This window comes from Acinonyx jubatus, chromosome D2 (assembly GCF_027475565.1).
Source record: "Acinonyx jubatus isolate Ajub_Pintada_27869175 chromosome D2, VMU_Ajub_asm_v1.0, whole genome shotgun sequence".
NCBI lineage: Eukaryota > Metazoa > Chordata > Mammalia > Carnivora > Felidae > Acinonyx > Acinonyx jubatus.
The window spans coordinates 43,836,967-43,852,640 of record NC_069393.1 but is presented as its reverse complement, the minus strand read 5'-3'; the positions used below and the strand labels follow the sequence as shown (position 1 = coordinate 43,852,640).

Genomic DNA, 15,674 nt, shown 5'->3' with positions numbered 1-15,674 from the left:
CTCTCAAAAAGTGAATAAACGCTAAAAAAAAAAAAAAAAAAAAAAAAAAAAAAGAAATGAGTTAAATGGCAACAAACCAGGCACTATGGTAGCAGAGAGAGATGGAAACTGGAAGCAACATAGCAAGATGAACCCTCTCTTGACATGACTAGTATGAGTGTCCACGAGAAACCCTCCGGGCAGAAATATGGCAACATTTAACCAAGAACCTTTGATTTTTTTCATCTTAAATACTCCTTTAAAAGTTCATATTCACTAGTCTCACTTTTAGGAATGTAATCTAAGAGAACAAATTCATGATTTAAAAGATTTAGGTATACGGATGTGCAATACATTTGTTATATTTTTGAAAGCAATGGAAATAACCCAAATATTCAACAGGGAATTACAAAAATAAATTATTCCATCTACTTGTTGGAATATTATGTATTCAACTTTTTTTTTAAGTTGTTTTGATGGATATTAATGACATACTATGGCCTTAATTTTGTAGAAAGTATGCAGTAGAAAAGAGTGAAAGGCAACATCCAAAAGTGAATAGGGGTAACATGGCAGAATTGTGAGTGATTTTATTTGCTTCTTTATGCTTTTCTATGTTTTCCAAAGTTTCTGCAATGAGTGCATAGTTTTAGAATTAGAAAAAAAGTTTTTTTAAAGGGAAACAACCCTTCATTGTAATAGGTTTGTAACTTCTCTATCTACATGAAGGAAAGAGTGTGTGGTCACTTACCTGCTGTGTGTCCCACACTGGATTTCCAGTAGCTGAAATGCACATCTCAGAGACACGTGTACATACACTAACTTGCTATAAAATCTCACCAGACATGTGACTTTTGACACACAATACCGTCCGAGCAGAGTATCACAAAACACATCACTAAAGTATACTAAAATAAGGTTATTTACTTAAAAATGATACATTGGATGTAATCTATATATAGAACAAAGCAATTAATGGTAAACTTAATAAGGCACCTTTTAAACCAGATGCTGTACAAAATACATTTAGTGTGTTACATATCAAAGATGAATCTATATTTTTGGTGTTTTACAATTGCATAATAAAACTGCTTGTTTTTAACCCTTCTTTTGATGTCTATGTACAACTTCCCTAATTAAGCTATAATGATATTTTCATTTATACAATATATATACTACATTTTAGTTTTTAAATGGGCAAGGACAATGGTCACTAAAAGAGCTTAAATAATTCCACTGAAAGCATAGTACAGAGCACAAGCTACAATTACAGTAATAGATTTACTCCTTTGCAAAAGCAGTATTCACATACTTTCCTTACGGGATGATCATCACACGTGGCTTCACGTGCTGCCGGCCGGAGATTTAATTTGGTGTTTATGCACAAGTCAGCTCTGTGCGGTTTTCCACTGTAACTCTCATAACAGCACTGAGGCAATACGATGAACTGCTACCCTATTTTAACACCTGACCCAAGCAAGTAATAAATACCACCCCTTTCGACAGTACAAGAGTTACAACAATCTTTTTTAGAAAATCAATTAGCATTTCTCCTGTTGAGGTTAATTTAGGTATTTGGAACATTTCCAAACAATGTGTATGAAAAGAAACATAAGTGATTTAATTTATAACATCTTGCCTGGAATAAATAATATCGAATTTGATCTTGGGCCAGTTTAAGAGATACATGATTTTCTAAAAGTTGTATTACATTTTTGTCCTAAATAGAAGTAAAACGTATGAAAGAAAAAGGTACTGAGTATTTTTAGACTGCATAAATAAAAAATCTGGCACATTTTGTAAAACATAATTTTCAAAAGCTATAGGCCACTAAGTTTAGGGACACTTCTAATGTTGACCGAAATATCTTTTGTGAAGACATTTCCAGAGAAATTAGATTCAAGCTAAATTGTAAGTGGGGCCAAATAATGGCTCCTGGGGTTTTACAAATTATTAACTATATAGTACTATGTAATACTTCCTCTTAGTCTTTAAATATTTCACTTACTGGATGAACTTAGAAATTTAACAGTGAGAGTAGGAAGGAGAGAAGAAAATAAGTTTCATGCATATTTTTTGGACTTTAGTATTTCAAATATGGCATCATTTGCTTTCTAAAGAACATGCTATCTTAGAAAATATTTTAACTGAACAAGCCGCTGAAGTTAATTCTTGATACCACTTTTCATAGGTCTATGTATTAAAAAAAAATCATTATAGTGGTCTACTTATATACTATCTGTAATTGTCTGCTCTCACACACTATTTTAACATCACTAAGAATAGAGTTTGCCTTTCTTTACATACTTTGTTATTAAGATGACAAATAACTTCCAAGATCTATAGTTTATCCAATAAAAAATAAAGCAACCTTAGATTACGATCAGAGCTCAGAATTGTTCTTAAATCACATGGCAACATGGATTAGAATCGGTCAGTACAGACACAGGGAGAACATTCTGAAAGAGCACGTTATTGCATACTATCAATATATACATTTACTGATTTTGATGAACACTTCAAACTTTAATTATGTTAGATGAAAACTACTAAGCTTAGTCAAAACTATTCAAGAAAATCTCAAATTTGTGAAGTTTCATGTATAAATAAGAGTTTCATCCTTAAACGCCAGTCACATTTTTGGTAATGGATGGATACGTGCTCTGATTCCTCCCCTTTAAAGGTTTTTAACTATGTTGTGATATAATCACATTTATTTTATGTTACATTCAAAAAAAAACTATTCACTTTATGCACCCGTGAGCTGTTTGTTCAGGATAAGACATTAACAGGAAAAAGGCATTACAGAAGTGTAAGTTTAAGTAAATCAGAATTATTCCTTGGGATAACAAGGCATGCATAAAATATGTCGCATTGTACTGAATAATAGCTCTATGGAATAGACACAGGTAATGGCTACAGACATTTCATAGTCTATAGTCATATCACTAGATACTGAGCTTTTTTTGCCTGACTCTTCATTGTCATCACAAGTTATGGAACAGAAATCATACAACCAAAAGTCTCAAATGATTTAAATGCCCAAAATAGTTGTTGGTAAGTATCTGTCAGCCCTGAAATAGAAACTTCTAATTGGAGGATCCCTTCACAAAGAAAACATGAGATGACAGCATCTTATTGAAAGTCTATGCCTGAAATAACAAAGTCCTAGATTTGATATATGCTTTTGAATGCATTAATTCTGAAAATTTATATGTAGTTCTACTTTATAACTTCTTTTTTTTCTGATGATCTCTTAATTTTTTTCCCTTAAGAATGGGATATGAGGTACACAGGAGCTGGTTTCTACAGTATACATGTATGTACATATATAAAATATGGTTGTAAAGGAGGTGTTTTGCAAATAAAGCATATTACACACAAAATATAAATAACTTCCCTTTTAAAAGTTACTGAGAATAAAGAATATAGAACATGGTTATAGGCACTTACATTGCTATCAAATGCAGTAATTAGTAGTTCACTTCAATAAGAAGTGTTTTTCTTTAGAAGGTTCATGGCATTGGAAGTTCCAACTTTGGATAAGATGATTCTCAGGACAAAAGTAAGAATTACCAAAAAGAAAAAAAGAAAAGAAAGAGATGGAAAGAAGGGAGGGAGAGGAGGGGAGGGGAGAGTAAGCAGGTGGGGAGGGAGGGAGGGAGGCAGGAAGAAAAAGATGGTAATGAAAGGAAAACAGACCAAATTTACAGACACTTTAAACTTCTTTTGGCCTTTGTATCAACTTTCATGTTAAAAAATAAAGTTGGCAGAGAAGCTTGCTCACTTGCAAGGTAAATAAATGGCTTTTATGTGATTGGAGAATCTTGGTCAGATAATGCATTTTTAAAGCACAAACCAACAGCCATCAATATCTTCCTGTGCATCCATAAATTCTTTTCTTCTAATTCGAATGGCAGCAGAAGAATCCTGGTGTGTGTGTGTGTGTGTGTGTATGCGCGCGCGTGCACGTGTGTACACACCACCATCAAAGCATGACAAACTATCATAAACTAAGGAGTATCCCCAACAGATCATAATCCATAGGCTGTTTACAAAGGTGGGATACAAACAGATTAAACTTCCTCAGGTAGAAGGCAAAGTGTGTATTTCTCCATCTCCGCTGAATTCATTTGTCTTCTTAAGGCTTTCACAGAAAGCACCATTTTATGAACAGGGAATTCAGTACCCAGAGTCTGGAGACTTATTAATCAGGATTGAAGTCTTGATGTAGTTCATAAAAACCCAATTAAAAAAAAAGGCATCAAAAACCACATTTAAAATAAAGCCGTCCATATATAAAGAACAAAGTGTTTAGAAGTTCCCAGCTTGTATTCTACAGAGTACTGAAAGGTTTAATATTAGCAGCCAGTGAAGGTGTAGTGAGGAAAGAGTCTGAGAACCAAGTTAGCATCCTTATTCTACTCTAATTCCACCCATTCCTTGGGTGAAAACAGTTCCTGCAGTCTAGAATTTCTCCTCAGGACCATTTATCAAATCTTTACATCCTGGGATTCAACCATCTTGGCAAGTGTCTTCTTGATTCTCAGAGCTGTAAGTCTGGAGGCTGGATTATGGGCCCAGCATTCTGACATGAGCTTCAAAACTGCTCGTAGACACTGAAAAGTAAAGAGAGTGTGGTGAGCACATGAAGATCTTTGACGACACTTACCAACCACTTCAGGGGACGGAGCTCTGCTTACTTCATCACTGTTCCATCGATTGGACACAATTGGCCGCAAACGTTTGACACACACAACCTCACGCATATCTTCGTATGATGGATCATTGGGTACCATATTGTAATAAGGCAACTGGTACTCTTCTACTATCCCTGTAGGGAGTGAGAAAACACAGTGGGCACAAAAAATGTCAACCTACTCAGCACCTCTTACTCAACTATGGGAGTTAAAACAGATTCCTACACAAAGAAGAAAAGAATTAGAGTAACTGATTCACTTTTAACAGTAAATGTATGCTCTTCTCTTTTTCCTGCCTAATTATTTTCTCTACCTCCATCCGGGTAGGGTCCTATGAAACTTATGGACTTAGCTATGTATATCCCTTAAAAAAAGTAAGGTGAAATGCTCATTTACCTTTTTAGTCTAATTATTTACATACATATTTGTTCTTACTAATGAATGCAGTTTTTATTTTTTGTTCTACAGCAGAAAGACAACATGATTTGTGGGGAATAGTGAACATGGCAGGCCTGAGACTGCTGTCCTGAAAAGGCCTGCGTAGAGGGCTGGCGCTGGGCCAGTGTCTGGGAACTTGCCAGGTAAACAGTCCCCTACATGCATATAAAACTTCTCCTAAGCGATAAGGTCGCTCACTGTGCCTAGACGGTTTGTGCAAACAATATGGTTTATGCTGAACACCTGTTCTCGTTCTAGGAGTTTGGAATTCTGGTACTTGCTAGGTGGAGGGTGCCCATGTAACCTGGCTCTAAAAATATCTTTGGGTACTAGGTCTCTCATGAAGTTTCCTAGATGACAATATTTCACAAGTGTCCTAACTCACTGCTGGAGGGATTAAGCACATCCTGTGTGACTCCACTGGGAGAGGGCTTCTGGAGGCTTGTGCCCGATTTCCTCTGAACTTTGCTCCGTGCACTTTTCCCTTGGCTGACTTTATCTGTATTCTTTCACTGTAATAAATCTTAGCTGTGAGGACAACTATATGCTGAGTCCTGTGAGTCCTTGTAGTGAAATCACAAAATGTGGCAGTGGCCTTGATCCCCAACATATATGACATCTAAGTATATAAATGGAGCTGTTGCTTTTTCAATAATGAGGATATAAACATAACTGGAACCACACTAACTAGTCTTACCTCCTGTGATACAACGACGAGCCATTTCCCAAATGATCAGGCCAAAGCTATAGATGTCGGCCATTATGTAGGGTTGGAAATGGTTTTTATTCAAGCTTTCATCCAGCACTTCCGGAGCCATGTAGCGTTTGGTGCCCACCCTGGTATTCAAGGGCACGTCAACTTCATTTGTGTCGCTGAAACAGAGACAATGTTCAGGTTGAGGGTCAGGAACAAAACAGTTTATCTACATGTGTACACACACACACACACACACACACACACATATCCCATACATAAATATATAAAAAATAAAATTAAAACAAAACCTATCTACCTACCTACTTAATATCTCCACATTCCCTTAACAGAATTCCTTGGGGCCAGATAGACTTTAAAAGTTAGCATTTTCCAGATTTTAGAACAGTAACATACCCCTTAAATATGTTACATATCAAGTCAAGTTTTGTCACCAAACAAGTTTAGTGCCTCTTTAAGAAAAACGACAGTACTGAATATAAGAAAAAGTGGTAGATAATTATATCCCAGAACAAGTGAATATGAAACTAAACTGAGAGGAATCATTTGTTTTTACCATTCCCACATGATAAACTCAGTCTCTGTGACACAGGATTACATTTTCTTCTTCTTTATGGATCCAATCCACTTAGTTCTGTTGTGAGTAATGTTTACATAATCATATTGACAATCAGTAATAAATGATGTTTATTGGTTTTTCAAATCTTGGACTACATTTTAGAGCTGGAAGACATGAATGCTTTGTTGCTCAGGCCCTCAATTCTGGCAGGTTCTGGAAACTACTCTGAAGCTGAGATTAATATAATGTATTTTAGGTTTTCTTTTTTATTTTTTTTACATTTATTTATTTTTGAGAGACAGAATCCGAAGCAAGCTCTAGGCTCCGAGCTGTTGGCACAGAGCCCGATGAGGGGCTCAAACTCACAAACCGTGAGATCATGACCTGAGCCAAAGTTGGACGCTTAACCGGACTGAGCCACCCATGAGCCCCTATTTTAGGTTTTCTTAAACAGCACCTGATGAATAGTTGAGCCAGTGAACACTACAATGGCAAAGAACAACAATAGGATCAGAAGACTGTAACCACTAGGGAAGAAGATTTCAATTTTAATATTAATTTATTACAGACGGACAGATGGAGTACTTTTATTTTATAACCTGAAAGGAATTCTGAAATGTAAATTGCCTGCTGTTTCCTAGAGTTATAACAATATGAAAATAGTTTCAATGGTTTCCTAAAAATTTGGTAATTCTATTTAAAAAATACTGACAATTTCAAATGGTGATGGAGAACGGTATACTGTTGTGGGAGTGTAAAGCAATGCATGGCCCCTGAAGGGGCAGCCTGCAATCACACTATCCTTTGACAGGCACCTACTCCTTGTTTAGCCTCCTCTCCAGGAATCCACCACAAACAAATACTTGTACAAGTGTTCGAGGATATTATAAATGGGTAAAATACAATGTTTATTAAAGTATTTTTTAAAAAATAATAAAATACAGACAACTTTGATGCCCATCAGTTAGGTCATAGATGAAATAAACTATACTACATCTATATAACGGAAAACTTTGTATCAGCACTGTGAAAAAGAATGAAGCAGGGGTGCCTGCCTGGACGGTTCAGTTGGTTAAGCATCCAACTCTTGGTTTCAGCTCAGGTCATGATCTCACAGTTCATGAGTTAGAGTCCCACACTGGTTCCACGCTGACCGTGTGGAGCCTGCTTTGAATTCTCTCTCCAGCCCCCTGCCCTTCCTCCACAAGTGTGTGCACGCCCTCTCTCAAAATAAATAAATAAACTTAAAAAAAATGAAGCAGAGCTACATAAACTGAAATAGAATGATGTCTAAAACAATAAAAAGCAGGAAATCAAGAATTATGTATGGTAGGATGCAATTTTTGTAAAAAAACAACAGAAAAACAAAACACCAAGACCAAAAAATCCCCACTATTTCTTTAGAGAAGTAAGTACAAATACGTGTTTGGAACTCCACTATCCTGAATCCAAACAGGCAAATATCTTTTGGAGATTAAAATGACTTCAAAGCAGCAGGCAAAGAACCACTTACCTATTGAATTTAACAGCAAGGCCCAGGTCAGCAATACAGCAACTTCCATTTTTCTTAATGAGGATGTTTTTGCTTTTTAGGTCTCGATGAGCAATTGCAGGCTTTCCTTGGGTGCCATAAATTTCTGTGTGGAGGTGGCACAGACCACAGGCAGCTGAATAAGCCAACTTGAGCAGGGCTCTGGTGTCTAGTGTGGCACATTTCAGGAAATCATAGAGAGATCCGTTTTCATGGTAATCAGTAATCAAATAGAGCTGAGTCCAGGAGCCTGTACCTTTAATGTCTGCTGCTATAAAACCTGTTCAATTGATGAGTTTAAAAGGTTAGTTATCGGAGGTGTGTAGGAAGAATAATGAATGTTCATTCAGGATACAGAGAATAACCTAGGCATCATGTACAGATAAAAATTTAATTTGCCTAACAAAATCTCTTGAATGTGTTACCAAGTTTTTCCTGCCATTTATACACACACCTCTACAATTCTGTAATACTTTTAAAATAATCTTAATGATAATCATGAAAACGACAATTATATCACTAAGAAAAAGATCACATATCAGAAAATAACCTGGGGGGATGTTATCCATATACATGATTCTCTAAGCATGAAGAACTACAAGAAGAAGGAATGTGGAAAAGCTCTGAAATTGAAAAGTGGACACATTACAATAATAAAGTTAAAATGTTCAACTAAGAGTCTGCTCCTAATTAAACCAACTCCCAATTGTCCATCAAGCCTCATTGCATCTGCCTTTCCGTCTGGCTCACTGACAAGCAGGTCCATGATACTAGGCTCCTTTCCTTCTTTTTTCTTGTCCTCTTTCCCTTCAGAAAAAGGTCAGTGAGTGCTGGGTTGAACAGCATTGCCCTCCCCCCCATTTCAACTCATGTCCACTTGGTACCTGTAAATGTGACCTTATTTGGAATACGATCTTTGTAGGTGTAATCAAATTCAGATGCGGTCATATGACATCAGGATGCACCCTAACTTAATGACCAGCATCCTTACAAGAGGAGGGAAATTTGGACAGAGACACACAGGGGAGAAGGCCGTATGACAACAAACAGCAAGAGTGTGATCTCCAAGCCAAGAAATGCCAAAAATTGCTGGCAATCACCAGAAGCTGGGAAGACAAGGAAGGGGCCTCTCCCGGAGCCTTTAAAGAACATGGCTCTGCTGACACCCTCGCTTTAAACTTCTGGCTTCTAACTCTGGGAAATAAATTTCTGTTGTTTTAAGCCACCCAGTTTGTGGTAATTTGTTATGACAGCACTAGGAAACTAATAGTTAAGTGTCTGGAATACTTGTGGCAATGCGCTATGCACTCTCGAAATTAAAGGGTAGAGAAATAGTAGCTGAAAAGTCAGGAAAGCTAAAGGAGTCTATGTACCCTACTGATCAGATCATACCTAAATTATTTTTCTACTTTGTAAATGAAGGTGGGGGGTAGTTTAATTTACAAAAGGCAAAAAGGTACATATAGTTAAAGTTATACTAGAAAACTGTTTAAATTACCTTTCAAAAACTTGGGTTTTGTTACTGTATGAGTAAGTCCAATAAACTAACACTACTTCCAATTTGAAACTCACTCTTGTTTTCTTAGTTGGACAGTAAATAAAGTGGTTGGTGGGCATTCAGGATTGTTTTGTACTTAAACTGTTGTATTCTCCTGGGTCTCCTTCAGCCAAACACACATAAGCAAATTCAAGTATATTTTCAAAGCCCATGTAGCGGGGTTCTATCTGCACCCCACTAACCGTGTCAGAGTATAGAATCGACTGAAACCGAACGTGTACCCACCAAGTATGTTTTCATGGCGCATCAGCACTGTCTGATAGATTTCCGTTTCTCGAAACCAGCTAGCTTCTTCAGTGGTGAAAAATACTTTGACTGCCACTTTTTCACCACGCCATTTACCCATCCATACTTCTCCATATCGGCCTTTACCGACTTGCCGGACCATCTGAATCTGTTTGGCAATAGTTCGCTGCACCTTCATAGAAAAAGGTAAAATGTTTGTGGAGTTCCTGATGAAAGGAACCTACTAAGACTGAGAAAGTGGTCTGATGGCCCATCCCAACAAAAAGGATGGGATGTACGACCAGTCAATAGCCCTGTTAGAATTTATAACATATTTAAAAGTAGATGAAACAATGCACAACATATTTTGTGAAATCACACACTAACGGATTGGTCAATGTGGCAGACCATTTGCAAAAATGGTCAAAATAATTCCACTCCTAGTCCACACCCCCTTGGGTAGTCTCCTCCACAGACTCTGGGCATGGCCATGTGACTTGCTCTTGGCAACAGAACAACGTGATACAAGCGGAGACCTGAAAAGTGTCTGTGCTCTGGGGCTCGCCCTTTCTTGCTGAGCTGGGGAACTCTGTGACTGATGAACGATACCACGGGAAGCCCTGGCCATGTCTGGGAGCATCCAGCTCCAGCTGGGCAACTCTAGAGAAGGAACTGTCCAGCAGACCCACAGAATCATGAGGGATAATAAATATTTATTGCTCAAGCCACTAAGCTCGGGGTGCTTCATCATGCAGCAAAATCCAAATGACAGTTACCAATCTTCCACTCAAGTCTGGAAGACCCTACGTGATCTGGCTCCCACCTGACTCTCCAGCCTCATCATCTGCTATAATCACCCACCCACCACCCCTCTTATTTCTCTTATTTCAGCTTTCAGAATTCACTTAAGGGTGTTATTTCTCTGTGGAACACCTTCATAGCACACGCATACCTCGCAGCTGCTACACTTCTCACAATTATAATTTTATTATTATGTATACATGTATTTGTTTGAACTCTATTCCCTTCTACTCACAGAATATAGGGATTTGTTTAGGGCAATACCTAAAGTACAAGTATTTTCATTAATTTTCATTGAATCAAAGATGCATACTGATTGCTACCTTTCATTTTCAGAAGCACTAGTGGTCATTCTAAATTAATAAGAACCCTAAGGTCCACGTTGGAAATGCAGTTAAAATGGACTAGATTTTGTGCATACCTAAACTGACTTAACTTTATGTATCATTTATTACAGAATCCTTTTATAGTTTTTAAAGAAAGTCAGGATTATTGAGGCATAATTTACATACAACAAAATCTACTCTTTTTGAGGACTGTGTTTTGACAAATGTATACAGTAATGCAACCACCAACACCCCAATTAAGATATAGAACGTTCCCAGGACCCAAGAAAGTTCCCTCCTGCCTCTTTAAAGTCAACCCCCCCCTGACCAAGGCGCTGGTATCACTGATCTGTTTTCTTTCCCTACAGTTTTGCCTTTTCTAGAATATCACATAAATGAAAACACACAATATGTAGTCTTTTGTCTGGCTTTTTCCACTTAGCATAAAACACTTTGAAATTCATCTGTATTGTTGCTGCCTGTATCACTAGTTTCTTTTTATGGAAGAGTGGTATTCCACTGTATGAATATACTATGATTTGCTTAACCATTTACCAGCTGATGGATTTGGGGGCTGTTTACAACCCTATGTCTTACAAACAAAGCTGCTGTGAACATTCACATTCAGGTCTTTGTGTGGGCACGTCTGCATATCTCTTTGGTAAATACTTAGTGGAAGAACTTTCACTGTATAGAAAGTATAAACTTTTCAGTCAACTGTCAACCTGTTTCCCAAAGTGGCTGAAATATTTTCATTCCCATCAGCAATGTATGAGGTATCTAGCTGATCTATATTCTTTTCAGCACTTAATGTTCTCAGCCTTAGCCACACTAGTGGATGTGCAGTGTCTTGCTTTAATGTTTAATTTGCATTTGCCTGATGCTGCTGAGCACCTTTTCATGTGCTTCTTTGCCATTCTTTTATCTTCTTTTGGGAAGTATCTGTTCAAAATTTTGTCCATTTTTAAAAACTGGGTAGCCTTATTACTGAATTATAAATGTTCTTTATACATGCTGCAATAGAAATTCTCTCAGATCTGCATTGTCAGTTTGTGACTTATTTTTTCCTTTGTTTAAGCGTCTTCTGAATAGGAAAAGTTTTAAATTTTGAGAAATCCCAATTCACCGGGGCGCCTGGGTGGCTCAGTAGGTTAAGCATCCAACTCTTGGTTTTGGCTCAGGTCAGGATCTCACGGTTTCGTGAGTTCAAGCCCCACGTTGGGCTCTGCACTGGCAGCACAGAGCCTGCTTGGGATTCCCTCTCCTCCCCTCTCTCTCTGCCTCTCCCCCACTTGCACTGTCTTGGTCTCTCTCAAAATAAATAAACTTAAAAAAAAAAAAAGTCCAATGTATCACTTAGAAAAATGATTCATGCCTTTTGTGCGCTAAGAAACCCTTGCTTAACCGAAGGTCACAATGATTTTCTAAAACATTTTCTTTGAAGGGTTTTATACTTCAACTTTTACATTTAGGTCTATGAACCATTTCAAAGTAATTTTGTATTTGGAGATAAGGGTTGAGATATACTTTTTGGCAAACGTATGCCCAATCTTCCCTGCACTGTTTGTTGAACAGACTGTCTTCTCCCCACTGAATTACTCTGGCACCCAATTCAAGTGATGTTTGTATCCATTTCTATACTCTCCATTCTCTTCCACTGATATACATACTTATATGTAAGGATCACACTGTGATTATTGTAGCTTTATAGTAAGTACAGAAATCAGGTAGTGAATCTTTATTCTTTTTCCAAATTGCTTTGACTCTTCTACGAGGTCCTTTGCATTTCTGTACAAATGTTAGAATCAGCTTATCAATTTCTAAAAAGTTTGCTCTGATTTCATATTGAATGCAAACTATAAATCAATTTAGGATCATTGAAATTTTAATACTGCATCTACTGATTCACAGACAGGATAGACATCTCCCTTTATTTAGGGTTTTGTTAATTTTTTGGCAATGTTTTCTAATTTTCAGTGCACAGGTCTTATATACATTTTGTTAAGCTTATTCTAAAATATATGATGTCTTTTAAAGCTATTTTAAATGATACTGCTTTAAAATTTTTAATTCCTGGGGTGCCAGGGCAGCTCAGTTGGTTGAGCGCCTGACTTCAGCTCAGGTCATGATCTCACAATTCGTGAATTTGAGCCCAGTGTCGGGCTCTGGGCTGATGCTCGGAGCCTGGAGCTGGCTTTGGATTCTGTGTCTTCCTCTCTCTCTGCCCCTCCCCTGCTTGCACGCTCTCTCTCTCAAAAATAAACATTAAAATACATTTTTAAAAATAAAACATTAATTCCTAACCACTCGTTGCCAGTGTACCTAAATTCAATGATTTCTGTACAGTGACCATATATTCTGCAACCCTGATAAACTCACTTTATGGTACCATCCTTGAGATTTTCTATGTAGATATCATATGGTCTGCATATGAAGATAGTTTTACTTTTACCTTTCCAATTCAATTACAGAATTCAATAAATTTAAAAATCAGAGATCAATGTATTTAAACAAATGCAATTAAATTAAAAATATATCTGGATCTCTAGTACTTATTAATTTGAAATAGTTATACTTCTCCCAGCCAATGAGTTTAACCTTAGATGCAAAGAATTTATATCTGATTCCTCTACAAGTTGGCTGTTAAAAGCAAAACTTGAGAGTTAACTCTAGCATTTATATAGCGCCTCATGATCATGTTTTTCCCAATTTTGTTTGAGACTCTATCTTAATTGCCTGTTCTATTTTTCTTGTTTCATACTTTTGTTGTTAACTGATTTCTCCTTGCATTACGGTAGCTATCTTTCTAAATAAGAAGGGAAAAAAATGTGTGTTTAGTAACGTTCCCTACTCTGTAACAAATATGCTGTGTATGATCATATGAGGACAAATTCTGTATCGATAAACCATTTGTGTTTGTATGACATTTTATCTTACCAATAAGGGTAGTCCAGATCCACTACCAGAACTCTGTGACTGGTCAATAAGGTCTTTTAATGATTCTCCAACCGGAATAAATGCTTCATCTTGTTCCAAATCACGATTGTAACGACGTCTGCTTGAGATGCTCTTGCAATAATGTCTTTTGAAAAAGCAGAAAATAAGCTACATTAAAATTCTAAAACTATAAAATTCTAGGGTTAAGAAAAATGTTGAGGTTGTCGACATCATCTTTCCTTTAGATAGGATCACATCCCAATTAGTCTTACAGGATAATATATTCTCTGTTAAAATAATATCCAGAAATGGAGCTTGTGAAGTAGAGTTCTATATATATGTTAAAATGCTATTTTTTTTCTACTTAAAGAACATCCTTTAACATATTTTGTGGTCCAAATCTGCTGGATATGAATTCTTTCAAGCTTTTGCATGTGTGTCTTTAGTTCACCTTCATTTTTTTGTTGTTTATTTATTTAGAGACAGAGACAGAATCCCAAGCAGGCTCTGCACTGTCAGCACAGAGTCCCACACAGGGCTCGATCTCATGAACCTCGACATCATGACCGGAGCTGAAACCAAATACTTGAAATATTCAAGTATTTGAAATACTTGAAAGTATTTTCTCTGCATATAGAATTCTAGGTTTATGACTTTTTACCCCTTGAGTACTTTAAAGATTCTGCTCTATGCACACTGTTTCCCCTGAAAAGTTGGCTACCATCCTTACCCATCTTCCTTTGCACCTAATCTGCCTTTTCTCTGGCTGCAATTAAGATTTTTTTCCTTTATCACTGGTTTTGAGCTATTTGATAATGATGTGCCTTGGTGTAGATTTCTTTTTGTTGCTTGTACTTTGGCTCTATGGGTTTACAGTTCTAATTAAATTTGAAAAAAATTTGGTCATTATTTTTAAAAATAATTTGCTCTCTCCCCTCTTTTGGGAAGTCCAATTATATATACAGTTGACGACTGAAAAAAACATGGGTTTGAACTGCATGGATCCATTTAAGTGTAGATTTTTTTTTCAATACAGCACAGTACTACATATACATGTATTTTCTTTTCCTCATGATTTTCTTGACACATTTTCTTTTCTTTAGCTTACTCTAAGAATACAACATATAATACACACAACCTAAAAAATATGTGTTAATCAAGTGTTTATGTTATTGAAAAGGCTTCCAGTCAACAGTAGGCTATTAGTAGTTAAGTTTTGGGGGAGTCAGTTATACACAGATTTTGACTGCACAGGGGTTCGTTCCCCAAACCTCTGCACTATTCAACTGTCAACTATATACATTAGGTTGCATGAAGTCCCACAGTTCACTGGTGCTCATTTTTTTTTTCATTTTAGTTTTTCGTTTTTTTTTTTTTTTTTTTTTTTTTTAGAGAGAGAGAGAGAGGACATGTGAGGAAGATGGACAGAGGGAGAGAGAGAGAAAAAACCTTAAGCAGGCCAAGCTCAGCCTGATGCGGGGCTTAATCCCATGACCCTGGGATCATGACCCAAGCAAAACCAAGAGTCAGACACCCAACCGACTGAGCTGCCCAGGCGTCCTATCAATCTATTTTTAAAATATGTATTGATGGTTTAGTTTGTTTAGTTTCTCTTGCAGTGTCTTCATGTCTACTCATATTTTCTTCTACAGTATCTAATCTGTCATTAATCTCATCCAGTGTATATTTCATCTCAGGTATTATAGATTTCATTTTCTAAAGTCTGATATGGGTCTCTTTTAGATCTTCCAAGTCTCTATTTCACTTTTTGGACGTATAAAATACAGTTATAATAACTATTTTAATGCCCCTATCCACTAATTCTAAAACTTCGATCAGTTTTCGGTTGGTGTTTTGATTCCTCATTACTGGTTGTATTAGTTGTATACTTGGTAATTGTTGACT

General features: G+C 36.8%; 1 protein-coding gene across 1 annotated transcript in view; it reads right to left on the bottom strand.

Annotated features, from left to right (window-relative positions):
• Positions 1 to 883: 883 nt before the first annotated feature.
• The window catches only part of BMPR1A (bone morphogenetic protein receptor type 1A), a 136,198-nt gene continuing 121,407 nt past the window's right edge, over positions 884 to 15,674 (bottom strand). Inside the window, exons 8-13 of the mRNA XM_027062480.2 lie at positions 13,770 to 13,914; positions 9,706 to 9,898; positions 7,905 to 8,202; positions 5,815 to 5,990; positions 4,683 to 4,813; positions 884 to 4,598 (exon numbers count right to left, since the gene is read on the bottom strand). Of these exons, the coding sequence (XP_026918281.1) occupies positions 4,473 to 4,598; positions 4,683 to 4,813; positions 5,815 to 5,990; positions 7,905 to 8,202; positions 9,706 to 9,898; positions 13,770 to 13,914 (1,069 nt within the window). The 3' untranslated portion in view covers positions 884 to 4,472. The remainder of the gene's footprint in view (positions 4,599 to 4,682; positions 4,814 to 5,814; positions 5,991 to 7,904; positions 8,203 to 9,705; positions 9,899 to 13,769; positions 13,915 to 15,674) is intronic.